Raw genomic sequence first — 26,338 nt, 5'->3', positions numbered from 1 at the left:
ACAAAATACACAATAAAGACTCCATAGTATGGGTGGACATAATTCAGTACGGTCTAATTTAATCTTAAAATAAAAAACCGAACCGAATAAAATAATTGGCATGATTTGGGTTTATTTTTGTTCAATGAGTTGTATTCAATTTAAAGCTTGAACCCATATTTTATTGGGGTTGTCTCATCATTAATTCTTCAACGAACTCAAAGAGAAACAAAAAAAACCAATAGATGACGAGGTTGGAGACATGAAAGGAGATTGTAAGACCATGAGGGAGATGAGGGAACTTGTCTTGTTACTGCATGTATGCTTCGTTCTAGCTGTAAGTCAAAGGTATGATTCACCAGAATTAGTGTGACAACGTGCTGAAGAGTCAAGAACCTATATTCATTAATTATATAAACAAAATTGCATCCACGCGTTTCATCTTGCCTATACTGGCGGAGATGTATGACTTTCCTACCAGGTTTGATTTAGAATACTAAATGAAATCTTCGGCGTTAAGTAAACTACTGAACACGTACATTATGTGAAATATTCAGCCGTTACATAATATTTTTATATTATTAATTTTTAGTTGGTGAAAATATATATATATATATATGCGTATATTACACAAATAATATAATTTGTTTTAATATGATATTTTTACATATAAATAAAAAGCTCATATGAAACGAGAGTATTTAATACATAAATTTACTAACATGTTCAGCCTAGTATTCATGGTGAGCTTAAGATTTTGGAGGTTCGGGAGTAAAATGAGTGAAGGAGAATCAAGTACTCGATAATATTTTTTAACCACTTAAACTACAAACCGGTTGCATTTCTCGAGAGTTATTACAAGTAAAATATCTGAAGACATGCATGTGTGAACTATAAATTATTAACAGTGACAATTCAACGACAGATCCTTAAATAACACTTCAAACTCCCAAAGAAAAGGGAAATACAAATAGTGCACGTAAAATGCTAGCCAAGCAGATAGCTTGCAGCTCTGGTCCACATGGAAGGACGAAAGAGGTCATGAGGAGCAAGTGGGGCCGGCCCCAAGGGCCCACCCTGTGGCATTAATTCAGTAATATTAAAAAGGCGAGATTTATTTGAAGCCAGAGAGGCTTGTAAGACAGAAACTTGGAGAAATAGGCTTGCTTGGCTTGTTTCATTTCATTTCCCATTTTCAATTCCAAGGCCACCCAAAAACCAGAGAGGAAGCAAAGAGGAGACACAGAGCTCGAACACAAAAAAGGTAAATTTTCCAACTTTCTTGTAAAAGAACCATTATTTTAGATCTGGGTCAGCATAATAAATACTCAATTCATTGATATTTTTCATTTCTGATTTTGTTTTTCCTTGGACTTCTCAATTCCATTTTGCCCTGGTTTTCTTCCCATTTTCTCTTTTTTACTTTACCATTAGATTTTTTATATTCCATTGTACATCTCTTCCCATTTTCTTTTCAATTATTTCTGAATTTCAGGTGGGTTTGTTGTTTAGATTCAGAATTATATTTTCTATTTGGAAATTTCTCAACGATTCTCTTGAATCTTTGGTTCGCCATGCAGCATTAATTTCTCGATGGGCTTAGAATTTGCATCACTTAATTTCACAGAATTGTCTTATTGCTGAACCAACTGAATAACTTTTCAATCATTTTCCTTTGCACCGCCTCTTCACTGTTTCCAAATAATATACTTCCCAAATTATCTATATTATTTGCGTTTTTTTCTTTTTGACATATTTTTGATGTATTTTGGTATTTTGAAGCTCTAGATTTGTTTAGTGTTTTTCATTTATCTTGTATTTCTGTGAAGTTTAAATCACGTTAAAGGAAGAAAACCAATGTGAATTTTGTATGAAGTAGACAAAAATATATTGCAATTGTTCTGCTATGTTGATTTCTGATTTTCTTTGTGCCATTGTGGTTTCAGGTTTTGTGTCTCCTCTTACTGAGAAAGTAGAGCTGAGAGAAAATATAAAGCAGAGGAAAAAGTGTGGCAACATGGAATATGAAACTAACAACTGGATTTGGGATGGAATGTACAATCACCCTCATGTATTTGGTGGTCTAATGCTCACGGCTGCCTTACTCGGCTTGTCCACCAGCTATTTCGGTGGAATCACAGTTCCTCAGTTGCCTTATTTATGGCCTGATTCCGGGATTTTCCATAAGAAGAAATGTGAGAAGAAGCGCATTCGTGTTTACATGGATGGGTGTTTCGATCTCATGCATTATGGCCATGCCAATGCCTTGAGGCAAGCCAAGGCTTTAGGAGATGAGTTGGTGGTGGGTGTTGTTAGTGATGAGGAGATCATTGCCAATAAAGGTCCACCTGTTTTATCCATGGAAGAGAGGTTAGTGTTTTTGCACATAAATGTCAACGATACGATAACACACTCATTCTCAAGAACACATGTTTATATTGGAATGCCAAAACATTCCTATTTGAGTTCGAGTTGGACCTTTTGTTACTTATTTACTGACTTAAGTTACAGATTATGTTGTTATACATGGATATGAAGCAGTTTATCCACATCTTTTGCAGAGTTAGCTTCCTTAATAGTGTTATTCAGCAACCTTGGAATAGGAATGAACTATTTGGTCCATCCATACTTTGTATTGTTCCAATAGAAACTCTTGCGACTGTTGTATAATCTCCTGTTGCACAATTTAGTTGGCCTTTGATAAAATTTAATAAGATCGTTGTGTGCAATACATACAACTAGTTATTCTTATCTAATTTGAAGTTCTTTCTAGACTGGCTCTTGTTAGTGGGTTGAAGTGGGTAGATGAAGTCATACCGAAAGCTCCATATGAAATTACGGAGCAGTTCATGAGCAGACTCTTCAATGAGCATAAGATTGACTATATCATACATGGTGATGATCCTTGCCTGCTGCCAGATGGAACCGATGCTTATGCCTTGGCAAAAAAAGCTGGCCGCTACAAGCAGATTAAACGAACTGAAGGTGTCTCCAGCACAGATATTGTAGGTACTATGATTCTCTTTGTCTCCCTCAGACTGCTTTTGTTATTATGCAATTCCACTTGTGACTTCTATTACGGTCAAGCTTGCTAGAAGTGAAGACATTTGATCAACGATCTGCCTAGACAGCTAAAAAATTGCATACCGAAAACATTTTCTTATTTTCAGTTGGTCTAACAATAATTATGTAGGGAGGATACTCTCTTCTTTAAGGGATACAAATGGTGGTGAAGATCAAAACAATACATCCTTGCATAAAACCCCAGAAAGTCAACCGAAGAGTGCCCATTTATCTCAGTTTCTACCAACATCTCGACGGATTGTGCAATTCTCTAATGGAAAGGTGTGCCTCACATGCTATCTTGGCACCTTTAATTTTAACTTCTTTTTTTTTAAAGTAATTAGTATTTCATATCTTACCGACTAGGCTCCTCTTGAGGATCTTGTGCTCCAATGCATATAGTGACATTTGAGAATAAGTATCTTTGAAAATGAACAAACAGACCTCTTTTTGGTACATGTAAAGACCAAGAAGTCAGCCTGTAATTCCCATTTCTTGGATAACATAGTAAATCACTTTTCACCGTAGCTTGGAATTGAGGTTTCATTTTCTTTACTATATATTTTATTTTGTGGAGATAAAATAGGAAGGGTAAATTTTACTTTTTGTTTTTTTGGGCATAATGTGTTTTTGGATTCTCCATAACGAGACCTTCCATATTCTCAGGGACCTGGACCAAATGCTCGTGTTGTATACATTGATGGGGCATTTGATCTGTTTCATGCAGGACATGTTGAGGTACAACTATATATCTGAGTTACTCTTGCAAACATTTACTTTTTTTTTTTTTAACGGTTTAAAGTTGAATCTTTGTAGTACATTTTCCTATTTTGCATCTAGTTTCAAAGTCGTAGGTGTACCTAGAAGTGATAATATTTTTTACCTTATCCTAGATGTTTTCTGGCTCCAATATAAACTCAAAGTAGTTTATAAATAGCCTTCATGATGGTCTTTTGTTATAATGCACTCTAAGGTGACATGTCCTTATCTTCAATCTGGTATTGCTCTAGCACTCACCATCTTTCATGATTTAGTGCCATTGCTTTAAGAGAGAAATAGATTTTACCATTGGATTAAATTAATATATGAAATGCTGTCGTGGATCGTTATAGTAGTCTGCTAATTCTTAGTTGTAAGGGTACCCATTGAAGCCTTGTGGGTTAAGTTTGACCTTCTGGCAACACATAAGGTGTATGCTGTATCTGAACAGCTGAACATTGCCAGGTGACATTCATAATGACTCCTGTTTGGTAATTCCATACTGTGGAGATTTCATTACAGCATTCTCCCTTTTTTATATGAAGAGTTGTAAAATCTCTCTCATCATTTATCATATGAAGGCCATTTTTCATTTGTGGGTGCTTGCTCAGATCCTCAAGAATGCTAGGCAGCTTGGAGACTTTCTTCTCGTTGGCATCCACAATGACGAAACTGTGAGGTATGTCCATTTTCTTGAGTTGACATCAATTCATTCATTGGTGTGCTTACACCTTGAAAATTTTGTTCTCTTTCTATCTTTATATTTAGAAGATAAGCATAAATTTTTTATCTTCCTGTCTACCTTGGTCAAAAAGGGTAAACTTGTAAAAAGACAAAAATTAATTAAAATTTTCTTACTTTCAGTGAACACAGAGGGCACCATCCAATTATGCATTTACACGAACGTAGTCTTAGTGTATTGGGTTGCCGTTATGTTGATGAGGTCATCATTGGTGCTCCTTGGGAAGTTACCATGGACATGGTGAGTAAATGTATCAGATTATCTTTTTATTGTGTACCAAGTCATTGAATTTTATCACCCTCTCATCTTTCACTCCCCCCACCCCTCTCTACCTCGTACACATTGTTGACTCATTGCATTTTGTTAACAGTGTAATCTTTCTGATGCAATGCCTGATTTAGATGTTTTAATCACAGTATCTGAGGTTTATATTCTTGCATTGACAGGTAACAACTTTCAACATTTCATTGGTTGTGCACGGGACAGTTTCCGAGTACAACTCCTTGTTTACTGTAAGTTGATGGATCTTTTTTCAAAATTGATCACTTTTGAACTTTGTTGTTTACAGCTGAGACTTGGTTTATTGAATGGGATTATTTTATGGTGCAGGGTGAAAGTGATCCTTATTCAGTTCCCAAGAGCATGGGGATTTTCAAATTACTTGAAAGCCCCAAAAATATAACAACAACATCAGTATCACAGAGGATAATTGCAAATCATGATGCTTACATGGTAATTTAAAAATCTTTATCTGTCGTTTTGATTGTAATTTGTAGGCGCTACAAATGTCAAGAGATAGATACGAAACCATATTTAATAACTTTTATACAAGAAAAGTGGTCATCTCTGTTTGTGTTGGGTTAAATCCTTTATCATGATTATAAGGAGTTCTGGCATGTTCTCTTGAGATTATCTTATTTGGTATTATCTTATTTGGTGTTAATCTTTAAACCAGTATAGCCTTTCTTAATAAAGCTCATTAACATATTGCTTCTCTTTTAGTGATGTGTTTCAACAAGTCTGAACCATATCTTTTGCATGTGCAAAAAGTCTGCTTTCTAAAGTTCTGATAGAGTTCTTCCTCCTGTTGTCTTTGATGCAGAAACGCAATGCGAAAAAGGCAGAGAGCGAAAAGAAATACTATGCACAGAAGACATATGTCTCAGGAGACTAGCTCTTCTATAGTTCTCTTATGAGTTAAAATAGTGAAGTCGATCGGCAGTCATTGAAGAGCTACGTGTTGTTCAGGCCATAGGAACTGCCATTTTGCTAGAAGGACAAGAAGAGAATAGAAGGGAACGACATAGAAGGAAGGATACCCCATCAGACTTCTACATAGCCTTTATTTTTCCCATTTCCATGTATCTCTGTTAGAATATAGATGAGAATCTCCTCAATAATGTATTAACCTCGTCAAACTCCCTGTGCATATTTATAATCAATTTATTTGGGTGTTTACTCTTATCCCATTTTTTATACCATTGTTCTCATAGTTTTGATTCATAAAGTTATGCTGTGTAAACATGTAACTGTATATTTTTTTATTTTTTTTTATAAAAGCAATATTGGGAAGAGTAAAATTGAACGTAAGACCTTGGGTGCAAGGGTAAATGCTCTTTATCAGTTCAGCTACAAGCTCCTTGTCTAGAGAGATTTGATCTTAAACCTCCTTTGATGAAGTAAAAACTCGGGGTCACTAGAGAGATTTGATCTTAAAATCTTCTCAGACAAAGTAAAGACTTGATCTTAAAATCTCCTCCGATGAAGTAAAAACTCAGGGTCAAGACGCGATCTAGAATCAGGCTTTATCTTAGAATCTCCTCCGACGAAGTAAAAACTAGGGGTCACCAGAGAGATTTGATCTTAGAATCTCCCTTGCCGAAGTAAAAAAAATTAGAGATCACTCGAAAACATTGTTATTAGCTGAGTAACCTACTGAGTAAACCATATTGGACCGAGTTAAACAGAACTGGACAAATACCGAATTATATTAACTGAACTGTGTGTTTTGTGTATAGTTTTTAAGATTCCAAACTAAATTGATTTCTATGAAATTCAGGACTCTTCCTTACGATTTAGAGATCATACAATCCTTTGCACAGCACAGTACAGTTCATGCCCTTGTGCCAATGACGAACAAAACTAAGGCCTAGAGATCACATAATTCTTTGCACAGCACACCTCATCGGTGGTTCGGCTTGGACTGAATTTGAGTTGAGTTCAAGATAGTTCTTATGAAAGCCAAAACTAAGCCCTAGAGTCTATATCTATTCCGAAGCAACTCCAAACCAGATTATTAATCTCTAGAACTGAATCATTAAAGCCATAATACACGCAAATCATTCTTTTACAAGTTCCTACACTGCAATTATTAACATTACAACACTATTTTTTAGGTGTTTCAACAGATTGCTGTGAGCAAAAACACCTCTATATATAAATATAACCTAGTTGAAAATACTAAAATAAAAAGAATGAGGCACCTTCCAAATTTCCAACCCAGAAACCCTGTGCCTTTGGGTCTCATTGCAGCCATGTGATGGCTGTGGTTGTGTTGTGTGGAGGCTGTGGAATCATACAATGCTGTTGCTGCCACTGAGGAAAGCCTTCATTACTTGTCCACATCCCACCACCATACCCATCTGCCATGGCTTGCCCTGCTGCTGGGCTCTCTTCTTCAATCTCCATTGTTGCTGTTTCCATACCCTCAGCCTCCATCAGCTCCTCTGGAGGGTCTGCTTGTGAAACCCCCATTGATGGTGCAGGAGATAGATGACTGGGAACCCAAGGAACAACAGCTTTACACTGATTGCTGTTGCTTTGCACTGCCTCATCATCTTCCTCAGCTGATGATCTCAGACCAAAATGGCTGGACCGCAGAAATTGGTCTGCAAAACCAATAACCCATATCATCAATTACTGAAATCATTCAAAACAAATAAAACCAAATGGGTAATTGCCAAACATACCCTTAAAGCCAGAAATTAAGTCAGAATGGAGAGAGAAGACTGGGGTATTGTTGACAGGCCTGAAGAGCACAATGGCCTTTTCTTGGTTTTCTGAGGGCAATCCCTCAATAATTGGAGCCTCTGATTTCAGCTGATTCTGAGCAGCTGAAAATGAAAACTCAGCCTCCTCTTCCTCCATAATGGGTGGCAGATGAGCATCCTATATCATCAATTATGACACAGAAAATACTGAATTATAACAATGAACAGAATTGGGAAGAGAAGCCTGAAAGAGAAGTAGAGAAGCAGAAAAGATCGAAACTTTTGCATACCAGGCGGCGAATCTTTCTGGCAGGGGAAGAAAGAGAGAAGTCGGAGAAGTCATCGTTGACTTGGTCAAGCTCCTCCACCTCCTTCCTCTTCTTCTTCATCGTCTTCATCTGCATTCCTTCTGAGACAAAGTGGTCTTCCATGGATGATTTTTGCACTGGGTTTGTGATCCTAAAGAACTATGAAAATTGGGATGCTGCTGATTTTTGACTGTTTTAGGATTTAACTTGTTTGGATTGGTGGAGAGTGGAAAGAGACAACCTGAAAGTCTGGAGCTTTGGGTGGGTTAGGAGTATGTCTCTGTAAAAGGCAGGAAGGAGGCAAATGCTTGGAAAGAGAGAGAGGTTTCTGTGGGTCTCTAGATTTCTCCAGAAGCCAAATGATCCATCTGGCCTGTGGGCATGGCCCATGGGCCGTAAGTATCTTCTATTTACTAAGATTCTAATTAAGATTTTCAACGGTTTTACACCATGAATTATGACCCTAACCGAATTTAACCTATGAATTAATACTCGAACTCATTAAAACAACTAATTTACTCATTTAGTACACTGTATTAGACTTTGGATATGAGTAAATAGTCCATGTTAGATGTTTGGTATCAACTTGTATTATTTAATTACCTGACTATTTTATTCAAGTTGGGCTTTTAATACTCCTCTTACTTGACTAACTAATAAAACTCACACACTCCAGTTTAGGTGATACACGCTTAATTATACAGTTAGGAAAAAAAAACACACAAGTTCACGTGAAAAATCCGATGATGCCATTTTCATTTTCTTCTCCCTAGGGTTCTTCTCTGCTATCTTCTCAAAGGTTATTCTCTTCAATCTTCTCTCTCTCTCTCTCTCTCTCTCTCTCTCTCTCTCTCTCTCTCTCTCTCTCTCTCCAATATGCTTCTTCTATCTTCATCTTCTCTTCCTTTATATATTTCTCTTTTATTAAATTTTTGTGGAAATTAGGTTATGAGTTTTTCATTTTTGACCCTTTTTTTTTTTTGGCCATGTGGTTGTGTATATGGGTGGCATTTTAGATTGAAAAACTGAAAAACCGCAAAAACCAACTGATATTATACCGCATTGGAACCGCAATAGGTATAAACTGACCGAAAATTGCGATTTTAGAAACTGAACCACAATTGTGGTTGCGGTTGCGGTATGTGATTTTGGCAACTCACGGTTACCTCAAACCACAAATATATTTTTAAAAAATTGCATTTTAGTAGATAGATGTTGTGTTTTAATTTGGTTGAGTTTAATCTATTATTAATATGCTTTTATGTTGTTGCTTTTGTGTTGTGTTGTGTTGTGTTATAGATGGAGTTTAGCCACTTTAACACACCTAATGCCTCTAATCCCCCAAACATAAACCAATACACCCAAAACACAACCTCCACTCCAACTCATAAAGAAGGGCTTCTTCTTATAATAAAATCCACTCACCACCACCTACACTTGAGTTCTCCTTTTGGTTTGTAACTTTAATTAACTTTGAATTGGATTTTTCTTTAGGTTGTGAATGCTTGAGAAGTTGAGGTTGAGGTTGTGAATTTATATATGCTTGAGAAGTTGAGGTTGTGAATTTATTTCTTTAGGTTGTGAATTTATATTTTTTAGTTAAAGTATGCTTGAACTCAAAAAGCTTCAAAAGAAGCATCAAACCTAGGCTTAAAAGTGTGGAAGATTGAATTTTTATGATACAAAAAGACCACACTTAAATATCTAAAATTGTCTCATTTAGGCCCAAAATATTTAAATTGGTTTAAACCGTTAATTCACGGTAACCGACCGATTAAACCGCAAAAAGCGGTCAGTTTGCGGTTTCAAAAATCACTTTACCGCAAATAGTCGATTAGTTTGTGATTCGGGGAAAAATTTGCGGTTACCGAAACACAACCACCCCTAGTTGTGTATCCAACTCAATAATCAAATAATTAAATAATCATCACTTTTTAAGGCTTATTATATATAACCTCATTCAAAAGGCCCGACATGTTAAAAAAAACCTCACTTCTACTCAGTAATAAATGTGTTTAAGTTCTAAAGATGTCAACAAATGGAACCAATGTGTGAGAAAACCTCACGAAATTGGTTATGTTAGAAATGCCCAATTTTAAAAGATTTAATTAGAATTGTCACGTCGTGAGTAACTGTACATGTACATGTACATACAATAAATAAATAAAAAAATCAAGTTTTTATTTTTTATTTTTGCGATAAAAAATTAAGTTTCAAACTCAACTTCGTTTGCTCTTCTCATTATTAAAAGGTCAAACCACATAAAATTTACATCTTTAAAGGTTAGATAAACTAGGACACAAACTCAATAGCTTCAAAATTTCCTATGTCTTTCTCACTCTTCTCCAACCCCTTCGTCTCTTTCACATTGCTCCATTGGCAGCACCCGTAACTCTCCCACTACTTGTGACTCTTGGACTGTTATACGGTGGTCGATTTTAGGAGAGCTTGAAATGAAGTGGTCGGTTTTAGGAAAGCTTAGATTGGAGCGGTCGATTTCATAGGATGAGCCCACCTTAATGTGCTCTATGGTCTCTTCAACACCACCAAGCCAGAGACATAAGTGGGTGGAACTGTATGAGTGTTGCTACTTGTACCATTACTTATTACTTTGCTGACCATCTCTATAATATATGTGGGTCCTAATAAATCCTAAGCTTTTTAGTTTGACTACAAGAGGTGTCAAAAGGTCGTGTCCGGCGGGCCCGACCCATTTTAAGACGGCCTATTTAATAAACAAGTTAGGCTAAATCCGTCCGTTTATGAAAATCATTAAGTCCGGTCCCAGCTCATATGGGGCTAGGCCGGACTCGTTCTGGGCCATTGAATGGGCCAATATGGGCCCACCTTAAGCTCGACTTATGTATTGTTTTTTTTTTTTTAAATAATTTTTTTATCAATTTTTTTTACAATTTTATATATATACTAATGTTTGGGCCAAAAGCAAATACACGCCGACCAACTTCTCAAAAGCCCACAAAACAAAAGGGACAGAGAAATGGGCTTCAAATATCAGAACAGGAGCAAGCCCAACCCACGTCTTTTTCAGAAAATGGCAAAAAAGTAAAAAAAAGGTCAAGTCAAATGGCAATTATAAAACAGATTGGGCCCAGTCTACAAAAATCTACCATTTCCCTCGAAAGGCCCAAGAACAAACCGACAGCTCTTTTCTAAAGAGGCCCACGTGACTAATCTGAAACAAACTTTGAAAAGTCAACAATTTCAACTAAATTGATAAAGAGTTGATATAAAGCAAGCAACTAGCAAGAGACTTCTCTGAAACTCTGCCTCCAGGAGATCAAAAAATCCCTTTTTATACATATATATTCAGAGATATTTTCTGCTCCTAAGAAAGGCACTATTTTCAAGAAATAAGCAGACTGTGTCCAAGAGATGAGCAGGAAAACAGTGAGTTGTTCAAACTGGAAGATCAAACTAAACATCACAGTCTGAGCTCTCACGAGGGGCAGTTAAAATTAGAAAAAGGGATTGGGTTTTCTTTCAAGAAAAATAGGGAAGTGATAGCAATGAGAATTGACTACTGAGAGCTTATCTACCAGAATTGATAAAACCTTTTTTTTTTTCTTCTTGCATAAGATCTTTTTATTTGCCACCCATTTTTAAATCAAAAAACTCTACTCCAAAACATTTCTCATAAATATAGGAGATGGGTGAAAACAAAAGGAGGACACAAAAAAAAAAAAAAACAACCAAAAATCAGCTAAAGGCAAAAACTCAAAATGATCACTGAGAACCTTCAAACAAACTGGAGCAATCAAAAGCTCTCTCTCTCTCTCTCTCTCTCTCTCTCTCTCTCCTAGAATTTTCAAGCTCATACTTAGTGAAAAGTCATTCAAAACAAGACTTCTCTGGTCACAAATTTGGTTCAGCAAAAGCCAAAACAAACAGAGTTTGAGTTTTTCACAAACATGAAAACCTCAACAAATTTATGGAGAGCCCTGACCAAGCAGAACAAGTACAACAGTGCAGTTCTAGCTCAGTAAATATCAAATCCAGCCATTTCTGCCTCCTTCAGCCAGAAGAGATCACAATTCTGCCTACTCAAGAAGCCCTCCAGGGCTCGAAATAGATTAAAGTTCTGCCAAAATCACACTTTGGTATTGATTTACAGCTGAAGCTTAGCAGTTAAAGCCGTTGACAGTTCTGTCCAGCACAGACTCACCCAGTCCAACCCGGATCAGAAACTTCCATCCAGGCAGAAATAGAGTTCCAGCTTTCTTTTTATCTTTCTAGAGTTGATTTTTTCCTTCCAAATCTTGTAAAGGGTAGTTCTGCCTAAAAAACAGTCCTCTTTATTATCATTTATTCTGGCCAGAACTACCAATCTTGTACTGTGATAAATTGCGAAGTCCTCACCAGTCGGAGGCAAGAAAAGAACTTACTTGTGAGATATTCCTCACCCAAATTCACAATCACGTGTTTAGAAATCAGTAACTTGGGGCGCAAGTTATCCATTTTTAAGAAGTCTGTTAGGATTTTTATTACTAACAGTGGCACGCTCACACACCAAAGAAAGCTGACTTGTTGACCAGTCAATGGTTTCCAAGGCAGTGGGAAACTTTACCCTTCCATCACAGGAGTAAAACAAAACGGGTGAACAACTAAAAAGATTTATTATGTGTTGTTTAAAAAAGATTATTATTTGTTGAAAAAATAAGTGAATGACTTTATTTGAATTACATTCAAAATAAAAAAGGGCTAGAATATTATTCGGGTTAAAAAATTATTATTTTATTTATAAAGAGAACATTGAATTTTAAAATATATGTTTAGATAAAAGAAACAGACTTTAATTTAAAATATAAATATAATAATATCTCTAAAATAAATATAATTTAATAAATGGGCTTTAAACGGGCCAACCCGACCCACGACGAGCCTCGCGCTAGCCTGACCCATTGTGCTGAATAACCTTGTCTCAGCCTGCCTAAAAATACGAGCTGTACCGTCCCGGACCTTACCTAATCGAACCAAACTTGTGCCGAATAACCTTGTCCCAGCTTGCCTAAGAATACAGAACAATGAATCTTCTGAAAAAATATATATATATATATATACTTTGGTTGGTTTTGAGTGCTCAACTTAGTTCGCCTTTCTTTTGCAAATATAAGATAATTACTTTACATCAAATTAATTGACTGCATTGGAAATTACAAAAATATTATGGCTCAAATCACACAACGTCCAACAACCGTGCGGTGTGAGAATGTGAATTGAAAAATATCCCATATTAGAAAGTTAGACAAATTTAACATGGGCTTATAAGGAGTTGAGTTACTCACTCTCCCATAGTCAATTGATTTTAAGGTGGAACCTCAACTTCCTTCACCTGATACCAAACACTATTTCCCCTTGTTTTTCTTCCAGCATGTTTGTTATACTTGAGATTGATATTGCCGACACATTTGTAACATGCTTTAAGTTATTTTTAATTCTTATCAATACAATTTCTTAACTTCTATAAGGCTACAAAGTAAATTAGATGTCTTGATATTATAATTGATTATTATTGAGAAAATGTCCTCATCTAATCGGGGGCGGAGGCAAGTAAGGACCAGTGCAGTCACTGGCCCCTACTCAACTTTTTTTCTTTTTAAAAAAATATAATATGTATTGCTGTTATTGAATAATCTATATTAATTAATATGTTTATTTTATCACGTGGGCCAGCAGCCAAATCCTGTTTTCCTTTCCACCAAGCTCCACTTTCCTTTCCTTTTTCCAAAGGTTTATGGCTCTTATTATTATATATTTACCCTTTTATAAAAATTGATAAAATCCTAACCATTTTTCTCCTTTCTTGGAGATACACAAGCAGCAAAGCAGACTTTCTCAATGCACTGCCTGTGAGTTTTTCTCTCAAACTCCATATTAAACTATCAAGTTTTAATTAGGTTAATATATTCAATATCAAGTTTTAATTAGATTAATTTATTCAATTAAAGTTTTTTTAGTAGTTCTCTTTTTTATTTTTTTCTTTATTTATTTATTTTTAGTTCATAAAATTTTGATTTTTTTTCTTCTTTTTATTGATTTTAATTGATCTTTCAATTTATGTATAAATGATTGCTTTGTTGCATATATTGAGAGAGACATTTCCAATAGTATAAATGACGAGGTTGTTATGCAACGATTAGAACAATGATGATTGTAATGAATACACAATATGATTTTTGATGTTTTGGTATGTCTTGTGAGTTCAAATTTTTTATTGGTTATATTTTGTGAGAGGCCCCCACACACATGAAATTCTGACTTCGCCACTGCATCTAATATCTGAGGGTTATTGAAGTTTGACAAGATTTTGCCTTAGTTGAACTACATATAATATATTGAATTTCATATACCACGGTACAACGACATGTTATAAGTATCAAATTCGATCATTGGTCCTATAAAATTAAAACAGAAAGGGATCATGCCTGCTTGTGTTTAATTGGATTTTAAGTTTTAGCTTACCTTAATTCTTGGATACGAAATTGATCAACAATTTGTTCATCAATCCAGTCCGTCGTTTCATTCATGCGTCATCACAAAAATGAGGGCAATATCCACTAAATATTCATGACTGTTAAATTGAATTTGATGGCTTATATGACAATTTGATATTTATGAAAAAATTTACTTTTGACATCTCTCTTCCCGCCTTCAAATTCATGTAGGATTTAACTACTCAGTTGGAGCAATTTTAACCTTTTATTCTTGTTATTTCATATCAACGTGGCAAATTTCATGTCCATGTGGCAATTTGACATCTCTACAGTGACCAATTTACTTTTCCTGCTTTTGATGAGTGGGATTGATTTACTCTTTACCAAATCAAATAAAATAGAAAATATTCTATTTATTACTTTGCAAATAACAAATGAACAAATGCCATTATGCCAGTGATCCACCTACACTTAGGACTTAGATAACTTCCTTACAGCAGCTGAGTGTGGGCTGATAACAAATCAGACTGAGTTGACCACAAATTAAACCGGTCCAATTTGGTTTGGTTCCAGTTCTGATTCTCGTAGTGAAAAAACTAAATGGGGCCAATTTAGAGCGGCTGTGTATTTTTTTAAAGTTTTTAATAAAAATATTTAAACCGAATGCTGCATTTCTAAGCTTATAACTAATCTTTCCTCAAGCCAACTCAAAATCACCTCTCTTTTCTTGGCACAATCACCTCCTTTTATTTGAAATTTGGCCATTTATGAATTTTTAAGCGCCCCAAAAAAAAAAGTTGGGTTTTGTGAAAAAATAATAATTTAATTCAAACAAATTTATTTATATCCGGTCTAACACCAGAAACCAACCCAACGTATGGGCAAACCAGACTGGATGAATAGTTCCGATTCCGATTTGGGGTGAGAACCAGACTATGCCCTCCTAGTATAAATTCACATTGGCCAAATCATTCACTCATAGTGAACACCAAATAATAACTCTACTCACAAGGAGAAAATCATTGAAACAAACAAACAATTTGAAGAAAATATGATTGTAATGTGAAAATTATACACAATTTCTTAATATTTGAGCTGCCACATCATACTGAAATTTACAAGATGTGAACAATAATTGTTTATCTTTATTTTTTTCTGACGTGTCAGAAATCTGAGCATGATTTCCCTCCAAATTACAACTTCACAAAACTTTCCTCTTCCAACAGTATTTTGTGAACTACTTTCCACAAAATCTTTTCTACTTGCAACTATTTACTGCCTTTTTGTCATTTGTTTGACTCGGTTCATAATACAAGGCTATAAATATGCACTAATTTATTTTGTGGTTATATTTTCAAGGCATATGGGTTCGGCACCTGTGCTTTTATGCTAAGGATCGACGGGAGAGAGAAATAGGATGATTGAAGAATAACTTAGCATAGGATATAAATTGGCATCAAGAAAGTGAGCGTACTGTTTAACTGCAATATCTCTTCCTGGGAGGTCACTAGAAAGAAAGTCAAATGGAGCAGGCTTGCTGGTGTCTACCAAGGGATCCCATCTGTATCCAGGCCTCTCTGGCAGTGTAATGGTTGCGGGTAAATGGCTGGCATTGAAAGCAATATACAGCTCTCTCTTCACTGAGTCCATCTGGATCAACACGTAGTGTCGTCACATACCAGTAAAATAGTAAACTTCAAAATTACACCCCCAAAACTCAAAACAAACCAATGAGATCCAAAAGGGAAACTATTAATCTCAATAATAACAAAAACCTGTTACTCCTATGATGCCCATGCTGCTAAACGTGGCAATTTTTAGACAAGGTTTGCATGTCAGTATAAATACTATTCATTATCCAGCCTAATTCGTAGATTGTCTCAACCATACATTTAAACAAGAATTCAATTTATCAATGGTCTAGATTCATAGTATACATATATTTATGACTGTACCTATATAGAATGGTGATCTAATGAAGACTTAAGTTGAGGGCCTATTTATGAAGGCATAGGGGGGCCGTGGAAATGCGAAATCTTCCATTTATATCCATTTCACCAATAAACGAGATATATTAATTAAGATTTGATTCTAAATTGCATTAGTGAGATTGGTTAATACCAGAGTAAAGGCAACAAAGCGGCTTGTTTCAGACCAGTCTGGTACCCCAGGAGCATGACCATGCCACTGCAGCCTCTCTGCTGTTGGGAAGTCATTTAAGCCCAGTGACTCGCATTCCCTGCATTCAAATTAAATAAGGAGATACAAAACGTCTGTCAGAAAGCAAAGTATAAATGATTGCAATCATGAAACAGATGCTTACTGGCGGAATTTGGTCATAAGGCAGCAAAATCTGAAAAAGTCCAATGAGGACTCTTCCTTCTTATCCCACCGAAAGTAATTAATCTGCAGCACAGCAACAACCATAACAAATAAAGAAAAGGGTTTGACAGAAAGAGTATGGACAAAGGTGTAGAAAAATACATAATTATCATGGCAATATGTGTTGTTGTTTCCTCCTTTTGTATGACCATATTCATCACCCATATATATCATTGGAACACCCTTGTAAATAACAAATAAAATGAAATACGTCAGTCAGTAAGCAGACAAAAAGTAAATGCAATCCTCAGCATAATCTATCTAGAAAGTGCTGCGTTTAAACAATATATGCAGGGAAATATAGAATTGTGCTCCAGAAACTACATGATGCAAAATCAAGTTTAATGAACAATTTAGGCTCTCTCGTTATCTTTAGAATGAGAATTCAAAAGGATCCATTCGACACTGTAGGGGTAGTACGAATTGCCCTTATTTTGTTGCACTGAATGAAAGCACACTAACTCTAATGCTATACTATTTAGGTGTCCATGAACTTTGTAGATGCCCATGCCCCTTCCCAGTTAATTGAGAATGTGGGTACAGACATCCTAAAAAACAAAAAACTCAGATTTACATTACAAGAAATCAAAGCCAACATAGACATGTTATAATGAGTAAATAATGGTCATTGTAGTCCAAATGAAGAGTCCCAATATAAAATGCACTATAACGATAGCATCTTACTTGGGAAACCATGAGGCACACAAAAAAATTCCGCATTTGTCGTTTCCTCAATTTCTTCACTGAAATGCGTGCGAACTCTCCCTCCTAATTGAGTTAAACTGGATGATAATTAGTGTCATAAAGTAGTACCACATCCATGGAGTACACATCTAAGATACACGCACAAAGTCTAGCTCTTGACTATGAAGCCCATAGTGCATTCTATCAACAGATTGAACAAATTAATTTCTTCTTAAGTAGCTTTCCAGTAAGATTGTTCTAGGATCTGGTTTTTAAGATAATCCTTTTCATTTGCCAATGGGTCCAGACATAAAGACAAAAGCACCACAGATGTGGGATTTTTGTCTCCCATAAGCTCCTGATAAGCATCTTTTCCTTCTTCATGGGTAATCAAACTATAAAAAGCAGGAAGAAGAAAAAATGAAATACATTTCCCATCAAACAGATTATGAAACAACCGAAAAGTATGGGAAAAAAGGGATGGAATATGGGTGAAAAGAAAAGTGAAAGACAAAAGGGGCACAATATATGTCAGAATAAAGCCAGATGATATACTCTAGGCCTTAAGATTTCAGGATGCATGATCATAAGGCTTTCACAGCTGTGGTGACATTATCACAAAGATTAACACGGACATCAAACAAAAGCTGAATCCAACTATCAGAAAATACATGTTAGTCGATATTTACCTGTCCACAGTTCCAGCTATTATTATGACTCTCTCCATCATTGTTGTCTTCTCCATTTGCCAGGTTATGTTTGTTGTTATAGGTAACTAAATCAGCTAAAGTAAAACCATCGTGTGCGCAGACGAAATTGATACTATTCCATGGCCTCCTTCCCCCTTTCTGGTCCAAAGATATAATGAGGAGTGTTACTGAGAGAATGAAGAAGAAGAAGAAGCATATACATAGTGTTCTAAATTCCAGGGATAGAATTCTCAAATATTAAATTCAGAAGGCATAACTCTGAGATTCAGACAAATGAGGAACAAAGGGCCTTGCTGACTTTTCAAATATTTTCACATTGAGTAGTTCGGGAACTTTCCTTTCACGCCATTATTTAATATGGAAGGCTTACATCTATTTCTCTACCATCACAACCCCAAAACCCAAATTGTTCACCGAGCCCCAACCCACGACAAAAGCAGTTGTAGGAATCTTACCCAACATGTCATCTATCAACACTGCTCAAAAGATGGCTTGTGGAGTCAGGATTTAAACAATACGAAGGAAGATAAAAATGAAATGTTTCTCAAGAGAAGAAATGAGGATAGATGAATTGACATAACAGACCACATGAATAGTACATCACATAAGAAGGTCTAACAGTCGTCGTCAACTGAAAGAGATAGGCAAAACTTAAATTACCTGGTATAAATTAGGGCTTCCACAAAGACATTCAGCCAAAGCGCCAGAAAAGCCATCTGTGCCCTTGATAAACTGCCGCACTGTGTCACGATACTGAAAGTTACAGGAATTTACAAATTAAATTTAACTAAAAATCACAGTAAAACAATATGCACGCATAAATGGCTATATGACTCATCTATAAAGTACACCATGAACACGTGTTAGGTTTCAGGCCTCAACGATTCTAGAGAATAAAGACATCTGACAACAAAGGAGATTTTAAAGTAAAGCCAAAGTTTCCCTTTCGAATATCAATGCATTTCCTTGCCGGTTAAAGATTTTGATGAGATAGATCAACCAGCAGAAAGTGTGAGATGCTAATGCCAAAAATAAGAATAATTAGAGATGGTTATGACGATCAAAATCTCTGCATTGGAAGATTGTTTAAGAGTCAATCTGATGAATCAATTCCAGATCGATGAATTCTTAGGTATAGGATACAGAAAAGTCAACTCAGTGCTGTACATGAAGAGGTGCCAACAACATGAGAAAGCACTGTAAGAGATTCTGACGCATGAAGCTCTCCAGAAATTTCAAGCAGATATAGGAAGAAATCTCTTATTTCTAATTTAATTGCTAAATCTGAAGCAAAGTTATGTGAAACATTGTTGTGAAATCGATAAGCAAGCAAAGTTGTCACTTGTCAGAATCAGAAGGTTGGATTGGACATCCAAAACCCATTAGGGATGTACGCTACAACTTAGGTTTTAATGTTTAATGGCACATCCTTTCCAGCTAATTGTTCAGCAGGTTCTATAACAGCGGGGAAAAGAAGAGTGGGTCAATCAGGATCCCTACACATTTGTGTATTTTGTGTTTTATTCTGTCATCGTGTTCTTTATCTCAGTCACTGTGGATAGATCAAAATGATGTATAACAGTGTAACATCTAAACATACCTTCCCATTCCATTCTGACCAAATACCCCAGTGAGGAAACATGCCAACTTGGTATAGGCCTCCTGTATCCCATGCTTCAGCTATAAGCTGTTTGGAAAACAGACAAAGAAAGCTCAACCAGTAAACCTTTTAATACTAGCAGATACCAATAAAAGGTAAATTCATACGCAGGATCGAATCATAGAAACCAGTAAGCTAAGTTCATGTGCAGGATCGCTATAACTAAGCCAAATTTTAGAAACAAGATTACAAATATGACAAGGGAAAGTGTTATGAAAAATTCAAAACAATTTTAGTAAAACAAAGGAAATGTGACACTCCTGGAAGCATGAAGAAAATTTAAAATATATGTACACAATTTGAGAGTAGCACCAACAGGCACTGTTTCTAGTCTATAAGCATCTCTCAGGAAACAAATTTTATTGCAATAGACAATAAAAAACAGAGATGGCCAAGGTGGCCACAAACTATTTTCTGGCATATTAACGATTAATAAGAAAAAAAATGAGCATGTCACATTAGATTCACTGTTAAGATGCTACTCATTGCATGTAATCACAAACTTGCTAAAATAATTAATCTAAATTGATTTAAGAACAGAATGGATTAAATGGGGTTTTGAAAAACAGACCAAGGTGAGATAAGTTCCATATTCCCCTAATGCATTGGCTCTAACAGCCTAAATTAGACATCCACAGGAATAGCTGACTGTATCCAATACTCTATGTTCTACAATGTAGACATTGGGACATTGAGGAAGCTTGAAATGTAATTTTTTTTGGAGCACGTAAATTTAATGTATCAAAGAGGCTACTTCAGTTTCACATGGCCCTTAAAAATTTTAGAAATGCTGATAAAGAATATGTAAGCTATATTAAAGAAAGGTCCAAAGTACGAACCTTCACTCCACGAAGTATTGGGTCATTACTTATCATGTCAACCAATGGTGGGTTAGCAAGAGGGGTTCCAGTTGTCAACAAGTCACCTTCTATTGGAACCCCGTATACATTAGTTGCATCCCAGAGACTGTGGACAAAGAAGCAAAAATAAAAGAAATGAAATGAACAGCAAGTTCCTGCATAAACTGATTTGGAACACACAGCATCTAGCAGATAACCTGCTACCCCTCGTCATAATAGAAGCAAGATCAAAGCGGAACCCATCCACATGCATCTCTGTTACCCAATATCTGTTGCACAGAAAAGAAAAACAATGACTTTTCAACCTTTTGGAATATTGAAGATGAAGGTTGCAATGAACGAAAATAAATACATGAATAGTTAAAAATAGCCGAAGTCCAAAATTATATATATGAAACCAAAACTACATTAAACTGATCAAAGGAAAACGTTAGAGACACAGTTTGGGAGAAACATGATAGAAGAGAAGATAGATAACAGGCACAACAAGAAGAAAATGAACAAGATCAATTCAGATATAACAGTGGCAAAGCATCACACTGGTCTGGTGCCCAATATCTTATCAAAAAAACACTTACAAGCGTAATTTATGGTCTTTCTTAACTCAAGAAGTTTGCATTTATCTGGAACAGTACCCTTTCATTTTATTTTCAAAGGTGCTCCATGGTACTTTTCAGCCTTATACTGCATATGCTAAGTTTAATAACTCTAAACAGCTGACCAACAACAGCCCTTCATATGGCCCAAAAACCCTCCATTCACTTCGTTTAATTGTTTCATCTTTGAACACTAAATATTTATTTCATGAACAACAGAAAGTAGGGCTTGGCTTTCGACAATGCAGATTATCTCCGCAACTATAAACAGAAATCTTCACACATATCAAATCAACTATCGCATGTTTCAATAGCTGGGAAATTCTATGTGATAAAATCAAGATTGGGCAGTTTGAATGTTCTACCTCAAGCAGTCTACTATAAACTGTCGCACAACAGGATGGTTGCAATTGAATGTGTTACCGCATCCTGAATAGTTATAGAACTCTCCCTGTTAAAAAGAAAAAAGGGGAAATAGATTTAGTTCCCAGAATCTGTATAAAGAGACATCGAATCAGAAAATATGGCATGACAAAAATGTGATAGAATTTTTCAGTTTACAATGCAGACTCTTGTTGTGTCTGTTATAGTAGATATTTTTGGAATATGATTACAAACAAAATGCAACAGCACCGTAATGTTCTGCTACTTCATTTCGGAATGACCACTCAATAGCTACAAAATTCATGAAAAGAAACATGGAGTGCAAAATCAATCATAAGGGGATAAGTAGGATACTGATAAAATTGAATGAGCCACCATGGACAGAGAGGTGCCAAATCGGCCCACCACATGAGCAAATAGCTTAAAAGGGCATGCCATGGTAAAAATGGAATCTTATTTCAGGTTTCTACCAGATGTTATAATCGGTGAGACTGGTAAAACACTTGCAGTTTAAACCAATTTACCCGAAGCAATAAGGTGCACATCATTCCCTTGACAAATACTTTTAAACTATAACTTTCTGAAAGATTAAAAAGTAGTATCAAAGTAGTATCAAGTCAAAATGCACAAGACAAGTGTACTGATTTCAGATTTATACCTTATGTGCAAGCATATAATAGATACTATTATCAGCGCCTCTAAAAGACAAAATTGGACCATTTTCATTCCCTTCAGCTGTGTGATTGAAGACAACATCCATGATCACCTGCATTAATAGAACTATCTTACAAATCTTCAAAATGAAATCTCAATGAAAGAATTCAGAATAATATTACTATTAGCTATCACCTCAATTCCACGTTTATGTGCTTCTTTAATAAGAAACTTGACTTCATTTATTGCATCACGGCCACAATTACGTATGCCAGCAGATGAATATCTTATCATTGGTGAAAAGTAATTGACAGTTGAGTATCCCCAAAAATTTACCCTGGCAAGAAATGAAAATTGATTTATACAATAAATAGACTGCAATGCACCAAGATCTTTTGCTCCAGATTCTAAGAAGTCCAAAGTTGAAAATGTTAGGTCCCATTTTGAATTGCTTTTTAACACAGTGCATGAGCTCTTATTTTGAAAAAGCACCCATTAGTTGATTAATACCCTATAAAGTTAGCTTCTGTAAATTTTGCTTTCATTAGATTCATAAGTATTGTACTTGTAGTCACCCAAGACAGAATTGTAGCCGAAGTACTCCAGCTCATTGAACTCATGACATGGCATTAACTCTATACAGTTGATCCCAAGCTCCTGAAAAATGAACAGAACCTAATAAGAACATCCAGAAATCAACATGTATCATATTATTTTATGATCATCACAATGAAACTGCTGGAGTTGATAATACATAACTTGGTGGTTAAACACTTAAATAACATGTATGTAGTAAATAAGATCATTCCTCTTTATCCTCACATACATGACATGATGATTCTTCTTTAGTTGGGAATACATATATACCACCTGTTATATGATGAAATAAATATCCCTAGAAAGCCTTTCGAATTTTTTTTTTTCTTTTCTAGAAGCTCTCTGAACTGACCTTTAAGTGATCAAGCTTCTCCACCAAACCAAGGTATGTACCAGGCAATTCAGCCATGCTTGACTCATGCCTTGTGAACCCTCGCACATGGATTTCATATATGATAAGATCTTTTTGTGGATAATTCAGCGGTAAATCTCCTTCCCAGTCAAACTGAAATCAAATGGAAGAAACAGTTTTGGAAAATATTCATCATAGAAAAGAAATGCAATATGATTCATTGGCAAACTTTTGTGTTGTTTAAGAATAACTCTCTTGAACTGACTTTCCTCAAAGATTTTCATGGGAGTGAAAATACAAGTCATAGGTTTAAATTGACATTGTTATTTATACATTGTATAAGAAAAAGTTTAGAGAAAAAAACAAAAACAAAAAGAAAGAGAGAATAATGGAAAATAAGAAGCAAGAGATAAATGTGAAACCAGGTGTGAGTTGTTACCAAATTAGAATTAAGACAGAACATATGAGCACTGTACCTCATCATCAAAAGAAGGTACCGTGCCGGCCATTTGAGGCCAGCAATTACCATCAGGACTTAGCTTCCCATATTCCCCTCTGCGTATAACTGCCTAAACAAATTTAAAACATAAAATGAAGTCTGAGCCTTCATAGGTTAAAACCAAAAACGAGTTATCCATAGGAAGCAAAAAAGTTTATTATTTTACAACGGGGAAAACAAACCGCACAACTCAAATGAATTTATGAAGCACTGCCACTCATTGAGGTCAATCACCTTTGCATAAGGATCCAACACAATCTTAGAAGAGTCATAGTAAAGTCCCTCTTCAGGAGAAAACTTCCCTTCGAATTTATATCCGTAAAGTGTATCTTTGAAATCTCCCTTCAGAAACACATGCCACACATTTCCAGTCTTGTTGGTCAAAGGATCAAGAGATAACTGCTCAGTAACTTTATCCTACATCAATAAATATCAATGATTAATTAACAAGGTACATAACACAAATTAAGAAACTCAACAACCCAAAAGTTTCAATTTCAGTTCAGTTAAGTGTAAAACTCAAAACACAAATGCACAGCCACTGAAAAAGCAATCTTTTGGGATTTTAGCAATGACAAATAAGTTTTCATAACAAATTATTACAACAGTATGAGAAATTGGCAACAAATTTTCAATTGAATTCATGATTACCTCCTCTAAATCGGAGAGAGTGATCAAACAGAGAGTAACCGAAACCGCATTGGCGGAATAAACAGCGAAGTTAACCCCACCATCGCGCGTTGTGGCACCGAACGGGCTGGGATGACCCTGGGACACCTGAAAACGACGCAGTTTTGGCCTGTCGACGACCGCAGTCTCCACCACATCAGTCCCTGCCCCTCCATTACTTGCCTTCACCACCAACACCGGAGTCTCATTGCCAAACCCTCGCATCCGCCAATTCAGACTCTTCTTCTTCTGATTCGACTTTTGGCGCCTTCCATTGGAAAAAGCAATGCGTTGGGGGTTTTGGTGAAGAAGATGATGGAGCTTGGGAGCAGTGGACCATGTGCTGCAATTCGTTAGCTGATGCTGCTGCTGCTCCATTGGTTCATGAGTGAGATTGAGAGCGAGAGCGAGAGTGAGAGTGAGAGTGAAGAGTGAAGAGTGAAGAGTGAGTGAGAGAAAGTCTTGACCCTCTTTGTTTGGTTTGGATGGTAGAGAGAGTTAATTTGAGCATTTGGAAGCATATTTGATGTGTTATATCGGCTATTTTCGATCGCGAACCGGAAATATCTGAGTAGACCAGCACCACGAAAGTTAAGGGTTTGGATTAAGGTGGACACAGTCCAGATTGGATCGGTTAACTGTTTTTTGTTATCGAGGAGGCTTGTACTCAAGTGTGCTTGCACTCAAAATCTGTGTTCGAATTCCCTCCACCAATATCAAAAAATAAAATAAAAAACTGTTTGGTCCGGTTGGGTTTTAGCAAAATTAATTGATGAAACCAAACCAGATTAATGTTTCACGGTTTGATTCAGACGTTCTGGGTCCAAGCCTAATTCGTTTTTATTTGCATTTTTTCAATTTTATTAGCTTTAGCGTTAGTTTGCATTACTTATTTAAAGTGATAAGTGATTTTTAAATAATTTTGGGAAGCTCAGTGGTAAATTATGAGAAAATTATTTATTATTAAGAATTGTTGTGAATGAAGTGCTTTGATTTTCTGATTATACAGGAACCAGTTTCGAAAAGGCGCTGATTTTAATGATTATGCGGCAATCATTTTCTGATTATGCTGGAATCGGTACCAACAACACTTTTAACAAAAAGTTTATCAAACTTCAAACTGCTTTCTCTCACAACAAATTTGACAGCGATTATTTTCACAGCTCAGCAATGCCAAACTGGCTCTAATTATGACCTAAAAAATCAGTAACCTCCTACATAGTTTTCAATTTCCAACACATCAAATCATTGTAAAAATTCAACATACTATCAAATTTAAAGGTTCGATAACCAACATATTTCCAATCCATAGATATAACTTCAAAGTTTCATTAAACTTCAAATTCAACATTCTTATTTAGCTATTAATTACAAGTCTCTCTAAGTAATGAATAAGAGGATTGCATATGTATAAACAAAAATGTATATAGAAGCTTATTTCATTGTTCCAATTCATAGAGTAATGAGCTTTCATAGAGGGATCCTTCAAATAAGCTTATTTGAGGGAGACTCCTGTAGGGCTCACTCGCATTGTATTTCGCTAATCCAAACCATCTATTTTTTAGATAATCATTCCAAGATCATCTCTACAAAAACTCACTTAAATCCGATATCATTTTATCACTCAATTGTATTATTGTAATTTAAGTACTTTCTTGAAGCATTGTGTTCATTGATTTTGTAGGACACAATTGGATGTTGAAATGTTTTCCAATTTGTCTAATATTCTATAAGGATGATTTGTGAATGTAGACTTAAAAAATAGATGTTATGGATCATTGAAAAAAAAATTGTAGGGGACCCAAAGAGATCCCTTAATAGAATGGAACTGTATATATATATATATAAGTGTCTAGTTTGGTTCGGTTTAGGTCAGTTTATAAAAGCATCAAAACTATAATTGAACCAAATCATTAGAGTTCAGTTTAGTTTTAGAATGTTTGACTTTTTGTGGTCAAAACTAAACCAAACCCGCCAATACCATTCGAATAGAGTTGT

The 26,338-nt window shown here is 35.7% G+C and overlaps 3 protein-coding genes across 4 annotated transcripts; 1 reads left to right on the top strand and 2 right to left on the bottom strand.

Moving 5' to 3' along the window:
* Positions 1,101 to 6,050, top strand: LOC18792438 (ethanolamine-phosphate cytidylyltransferase). The gene is made up of 10 exons (XM_007222539.2): positions 1,101 to 1,243; positions 1,926 to 2,349; positions 2,753 to 2,988; positions 3,173 to 3,324; positions 3,709 to 3,780; positions 4,413 to 4,480; positions 4,666 to 4,783; positions 4,990 to 5,055; positions 5,153 to 5,275; positions 5,646 to 6,050. Exons 2-10 carry the CDS (start codon positions 1,997 to 1,999, stop codon positions 5,715 to 5,717), a joined length of 1,260 nt encoding a protein of 419 aa, XP_007222601.1. The 5' UTR covers positions 1,101 to 1,243; positions 1,926 to 1,996; the 3' UTR covers positions 5,718 to 6,050.
* LOC18789091 lies at positions 6,815 to 8,224 on the bottom strand. The gene is made up of 3 exons (XM_007223805.2): positions 7,824 to 8,224; positions 7,513 to 7,711; positions 6,815 to 7,431 (listed from the first exon to the last, which is right to left on the bottom strand). The coding sequence occupies exons 1-3, from the start codon at positions 7,962 to 7,964 to the stop codon at positions 7,067 to 7,069; spliced, it is 705 nt and encodes a 234-aa protein (XP_007223867.1). The 5' UTR covers positions 7,965 to 8,224; the 3' UTR covers positions 6,815 to 7,066.
* On the bottom strand, positions 15,316 to 24,976 carry LOC18790280 (isoamylase 1, chloroplastic). Of its 2 annotated transcripts, XM_020555208.1 has the most exons (18): positions 24,323 to 24,973; positions 23,906 to 24,088; positions 23,649 to 23,741; positions 23,173 to 23,325; positions 22,789 to 22,880; positions 22,419 to 22,560; positions 22,228 to 22,335; positions 21,551 to 21,636; positions 20,787 to 20,858; positions 20,569 to 20,695; positions 19,670 to 19,756; positions 18,730 to 18,822; positions 18,049 to 18,207; positions 17,360 to 17,443; positions 16,778 to 16,858; positions 16,617 to 16,699; positions 16,415 to 16,532; positions 15,338 to 15,943 (listed from the first exon to the last, which is right to left on the bottom strand). In XM_020555208.1, the coding sequence occupies exons 1-18, from the start codon at positions 24,716 to 24,718 to the stop codon at positions 15,683 to 15,685; spliced, it is 2,418 nt and encodes an 805-aa protein (XP_020410797.1). In that variant the 5' UTR covers positions 24,719 to 24,973; the 3' UTR covers positions 15,338 to 15,682. The 2 variants fall into 2 exon arrangements, with proteins under 2 accessions (XP_007225082.2, XP_020410797.1); XM_007225020.2 differs by having other exon boundaries at positions 15,316 to 15,943; positions 16,617 to 16,858; positions 24,323 to 24,976.

Source organism: Prunus persica, chromosome G1, assembly GCF_000346465.2.
Source record: "Prunus persica cultivar Lovell chromosome G1, Prunus_persica_NCBIv2, whole genome shotgun sequence".
NCBI classification, from domain to species: domain Eukaryota; kingdom Viridiplantae; phylum Streptophyta; class Magnoliopsida; order Rosales; family Rosaceae; genus Prunus; species Prunus persica.
This window is presented reverse-complemented; position numbering and strand designations above follow the sequence as displayed.